Raw genomic sequence first — 5,912 nt, forward strand, 5'->3', positions numbered from 1 at the left:
CACCTCAAACACCTTGGGATGGACCAATGTGAGTTGTGGAAACTTACGGAACTAGAACAGGACTCCCAGTTTGAAAACTAAGTTAAAAAATGCATGTTAAATTGTATATGTTATGGATAAAATAATAATTGTCTAACTGGCATTTTTCTTCTTTTTTGTGTTTCACTTTTTTGCAGATTCGAGATTTGATATGGACGTGTTTGGTAATTTAGAGGGTAGATGGTAGCTCATTTTGTGTTTTTGTTCATATTACCTTAACATGTATTTTGGTTGTGTTGTAAATTTTATATTTTTGTTGGTATTACGAGGCATGTTTGGTAATCCGCCCTTGATATTTTATTTTTGTTGATATTAGTAGACATGTTTTTTGTTGGATATTAGGAGATGTGTTTGGTAATCTGCATACGATTGATATTATATATTTGTGGACATTAGTAGATGTTTTTTGTAGATATTAGGAGACATGTTTATAATCCGCATGCAGTTCATATTGTATTTTTGTGGATAGTGCTAAAATTCGATTGTGATGCTTGTGAAAATGAATAAATTTTTGTATTGATTTGTAATAGATATTTTATTGGACAGGTTATTGAAATATGCAGGGAATTGTTACTGAAAAGAAAAAAATTTGGAAGAAAATAGTATCCCTATTTTCAAAATTTTTAATTTTTATTAGTGACGAAATAAAAAATGTCGCTATTAGTTTTCAAAAAACATGACGAATAATTTTGTCACTAATGATATAGTACGAAACAAATAATTTCGTCACATTTGTTGAATATTTCATCGCTAAATTGAAATATTTGGTGACAAAATATTTTTTGTCATTGAATAATTTTCTTTTTTACTCATTTTAGTGACGAATTTTTTTGTCACCTTAATCCATATCATTGGTGAGGAAAACTTTCGTTGCTAAAATATATTTGGTGATGAAATATTTCGTCGCAAAAAATAATTAAAATAAAATATTATTTAGTTTTGGTGACGAAATTGGTATTTTAGAGGATGAAAAATTCAACATTTGGAGACGAAACATTTCGTCGCCAAAAATAAAAAATAAGCGACGAAACTGTTTTTCGTCACCAGGTACTTTTTGTGACGACGTATAGGCCACGAATGTGGTGACAAATTTTTTTCGTCACCGATCACTTTAGTGACGAAATTTTGATGTTTGGAGACAAAATCAGTCTGTCACCAAAAGTCTTTTTTGTTGTAGTGATTTATTGTAATTATTTTATTTTTTATAAGAATTATCTATGACTTATCTATTTTTTGTAGGATCAATTTGATTTACATGGAGACCCTGTTGATATAGAGAAGGCAATGACCATAAAATTTGGTTGGAGATTGAGTAACCATACCTATAGGCTACACAAACAATTCATGGAGCTGAAGGAGGCTAAAGGGGAGGAGTATTCAAGAAACCACCCACCGAAGAATGTTGATCGTACCAAGTGGATAGATCTTATTGATAAAAAGTGGAACACTAAAGAATTTCTAGTAACATTTTCATCTTTTCTTTTTTCACCCAGAAAAACCATCTTATGATGAAATCTCAACAAGTACTCTAATCTATTTTTCAAAGAATTGAATGAAACTAGTGAATTATTTGAAATATCTTTTAAGTTGAAATGATATATAGGAAAATGATAGAGAGGAACAATGCAATTTCTTTATTATTAAGCATTAAATTTGTTTTACTAGTGATACATTTCATTGTTATATTGGTTCATTATTCCTTACAAGAACAATCAAAAGCCAACATATTTGTCTTATTAATGATACATTTCATTGTTATACTGGTCATTGTTCCTATTCTTCCTTATAGGAACAATCAAAGGCCAACATCGCGAACAGAGAAAGGATGTATACAAAACATAGATGTGGTTCTAGGTCAATCCCTGTTAGAGTAGAAAAACTGGTACATATCCTTGTACTTTCAGAATTATATTAGATTCTTAGCTTTATTTATTGAATATTTGGCATATCGAATTAGGCACGAGAAAAGAAGATGCTACCTGATCTAGCAGAGTTGTACAAGGAAACTCACTATAATGAGAAAACACATGAGTGGATCTCATCTCAAGCTCAGTGTAATTATGTGAGTATATATTGCAATTTTTATTAACAAATTTTTAGAATACTATTTGTTATGATCTTATTTAATTTTCTAATAATTATTTAATTTTTTATATTTGATAGGAAAATATGATACAGACACAGGCTGATCACCTCTCACAGTCGGCATCAACCTCTTTGACTGCAGAAGAGCTGTCAATCAAAGTCCTAAAGCCAAGGTCTGGCTATGTGAAGGGACTTGGCATGAGACCTTCATCCTCTATTAGGAGGACCACTACCATATATGCTGAAAGAAATGATTATGTGAAGCGCCTTGAGATGCAAATAGAGACACAGAAGTAACAAATACAAATGTAGAACAATAAAATAGATCTTGAAGAGGGTAAGAAGAAGCAATGGGAGATAATGACTGATGTTGTCAACTTTTTGAGGACCAAAGGATTCACTGGACACTTTGGAAGTGGAGGGGACTCATCTACAAGTAGACATACTTCTTGGTAAAGTATATTAACTTTAATATAACAAATTTTATAAAAGAATATATGTTTGAAGAATTAGGAAGCAATGGAAACATGCATATGACATCCAATTTGTACAGGTGCACGGGATGTATAAATTGTGAATTAGTCTAAAAAATATTTTTTTTCTCTATACTTAAAGCTTCAAAAAAGGCCGTCGAAATGCTAAATAATCACACAACTACAGATTTGTACAGGAACCAATAGAAACACCTTAGGAGGGACCAATATAAGTTGTATGAACTTACAGCACATTAATGGGATGCATCATTTGTGAATTAGTCTTAAAATTAATTTTTTGTTCTCATAATCTCGAAAAAAGTCTGTTAGAGGGATAAATTGTATAATTGATCTAATTGTAAATTGATGAGTTACTAATGTTTTTAAGCTTTTGTACAATTGATTAATTACTAAAGCTTTTAATTTATTTTTTTGCAGATTGGATTAGGGTGGCATTTTTGACGTGCAACAGTGATATAATTTGCTTGAATGTTCATTTTTGTTTGATAATGATACACATACTTTGTGGAGTTGCATTAGTTATTGTTGGATGCTTGGTGGAATTGAACAAGTTATAACTTTTGGATATTTTGTGGATATTTCACTATTTTATTGTATTAGGATGAAATTATTTGTAATGATGAATCGATATTTTCATTTTGGTAATTCGTAAATGTGTTGATAACAGGTTAGGTTAAGTTGTGATGGAATTGTTATATTCAACAGGTTTCACCATGAACAAGGTTATATTTGTTGAACTAGAATTTAAATTTTGATAAAATAGGTATATAATGTGGAAAAAAATATTACGGAATTATTGACAAAATTTTTCATCCCTAAAGAAGGTTTTTTTGTCTCTTATTTGGCTTAGGTGGATGATTAATTTTGTCATGAATTCTTTATTTCATCGCTAAATGAATTTGTTATGACAAAAAATATTGTCACATTTTGTCACTATTACCCTCAATGTGTGTCGAATTTTTTTTGACATTATTTCATCATTTTTAATGATGAATTTGTTTTTGTCCCTATTGGTAGCTTCTTTGACAAAAAATTTTCGTCTTCGTTTATATTAAACGTGACAAAATTATTTCGTCTCTATTTCTTATATTTATGACAAAATACTTTTGTCTCCAATTTCTACCTTTAATGACAAAATATTTTGTCGATAATTACTTACAAGTATATTACCAACAGAGTGTATTGGAGACAAAAAAATTCATCACAAATTTATCATTTTTAATGATGAATTTGTTTTTGTCTCTATTGGTAGCTTCTTTGACAAAAAATTTTCGTCTTCGTTTATATTAAACGTGACAAAATTATTTCGTCTCTATTTCTTATATTTATGACAAAATACTTTTGTCTCTAATTTCTTCCTTTAATGACAAAATATTTTGTCGATAATTACTTACAAGTATGTTCCCAACAGAGTGTATTGGAGACAAAAAAATTTGTCACAAATTTATCATTTTTCATGATGAATTCGTTTTTGTCTCTATTGCTAGCTTCTTTGACAAAAAATTTTCATCTTCGTTTATATTAAACATGACAAAATTATTTCGTCTATATTTCTTATATTTATGACAAAATATTTTTGTCTCTAATTTCTTCCTTTAATGACAAAATATTTTGTCACTAATTACTTACAAGTATGTTCCCAACAGAGCGTATTGGAGACAAAAAAAATTCATCACAAATTTATCATTTTCAAAGACGAAATGTTTTTTTTATCTCTAAGACCCTTTAGCGACGAGGCTTTGGCGACAAAATGGGTGACGAAAAATTTTCGTCGTAATTAGTTTGGGTGACGAAATATATACATTTTGGGACAAATTTGTTTCGTCTTTAAATCCCAAATTTGTTGTAGTGCATGATGGGCTTAAAACATAATTTGCCACTTCGCAAAGTGGGCTTAAGACATACATTTGTTGAACTGTTCCAATTCAAGCAACAAAGCCTTCATCCACAGGCATTCAAGCAGTTTAGCAATTAAGCACATAGCCTCATGGCAAGCATACGAAACATGGCATCATTCACACTCATGCAAGGATGCTAAAGCGTAAAAGCTTACCGAGTACTCCAAGCCAAAACAAAAGCTAGTTAGAAATATGCATGATCCTAACTATGTTAAGATGCCTAATGCAACACATGTAATATGAAATTAATAGGCTCGGCTACTAATATGGCGTATGATTTGATTCAGTTTGATAACATGCTTTTAAACACGTATTCAAAAAAGTGTATTGAAATTGCGATGCAGTTTGAATGATGCGCCGAGCCTCGGTGCATGCAAGACAAATGAATGGATGCAAGCATAAGGTATGCTAATTGAAAATGTCCCTAATCTAACCATCAAAAGCAGTTAAATAAAAAGGAGAAAGACGTGGGGTTGGAAGACATGCACAGACACACGTACACTTATTACAACATTGTGCCCTCGCGAAGGAGGGTCCGAATAAATAAGAGCTAAGCTAAGCTAATCTAAGCTAAGCTAATCAAACTAATCTAATTAAACTAATTATTACAAATCAAAATAAAAAAAATAGCTATGCTAAGCTACTTAATTATTACAACACTTAACTAATTAGCAAACTAATTAATTAAATTACAAAGCTAATGTACACTAACTAAACATTTAGAGCACTAAACTACACTACCTCAGCTCTGCTTTAGGAAATGGAGGATGCATGCACTCGGTTTTTGCCCCGAAAACCCCTCCAATTTGGCTCTTGAGAGGCTCTGTTTGTAGGGTTGACCATACTCCAGGATCTTTCTGGTCCACCTTGCCAAATTAATGTTGAGGATTGCACCATTGGCCTGCCGGCCATGAATGCTTGCTGTCGGCCCCCTGCCGACCAAAAATGTGCCTTGCCGGCCAAAGGTGAGCCATTACTGGCCACCAATGAGCCACTGCCGGCCACTGGTGCTCTGAGTAACCACACTACAACAGAGCACAAACAAAGGAAAATGAAGGGTTTTCCAAGGGTATGTTTGTACTGTGCCCCTCATCATCATCTCAAAACATCAAAGAAGTGGCACTCTCGGATCCAAAACCACCAATCAAGCATTTTCAATGCATGATGGCCAAAGATCCAAGTTGCACACTATTAATAAATGCACAAAAACAAGACTCTAGACCACTACCCTATCATGAGTGATCAAAGGCCATGGGGACTAAGGAGATTGGCTCATTTCATCACTTTGAGTATGAAATGCTCCAATCTACCATGTGTTCAATATAACGTCCGATTGAACACATGCAATACAACACAACATGCTTAACTTGCTCAAGTTTTACTTGTCATGTTTTAT

General features: G+C 32.2%; 1 protein-coding gene across 1 annotated transcript; it reads left to right on the forward strand.

The window, feature by feature from the left end:
* The first annotated feature begins 1,832 nt into the window (after nucleotides 1-1,832).
* LOC145790117 (uncharacterized) lies at nucleotides 1,833-2,440 on the forward strand. Its single transcript, XM_082867946.1, has 3 exons — nucleotides 1,833-1,921; nucleotides 1,997-2,101; nucleotides 2,203-2,440. Exons 1-3 carry the CDS (start codon nucleotides 1,865-1,867, stop codon nucleotides 2,419-2,421), a joined length of 381 nt encoding a protein of 126 aa, XP_082724072.1. The 5' UTR covers nucleotides 1,833-1,864; the 3' UTR covers nucleotides 2,422-2,440.
* The last annotated feature ends 3,472 nt before the right edge of the window (nucleotides 2,441-5,912 follow it).

Source organism: Camellia sinensis, chromosome 1, assembly GCF_055761805.1.
Source record: "Camellia sinensis isolate YWXY chromosome 1, ASM5576180v1, whole genome shotgun sequence".
NCBI classification, from domain to species: Eukaryota; Viridiplantae; Streptophyta; class Magnoliopsida; order Ericales; family Theaceae; genus Camellia; species Camellia sinensis.

Coding starts and splice junctions, on each gene's coding strand:
- LOC145790117 (XM_082867946.1), top strand. CDS start 1,865: ATGTATACAAAACATAGATGTGGTTCTAGGTCAATCCCTGTTAGAGTA. Junction 1,922..1,996: donor CTGTTAGAGTAGAAAAACTG/GTACATATCCTT, acceptor ATATCGAATTAG/GCACGAGAAAAGAAGATGCT. Junction 2,102..2,202: donor CTCAAGCTCAGTGTAATTAT/GTGAGTATATAT, acceptor TATATTTGATAG/GAAAATATGATACAGACACA.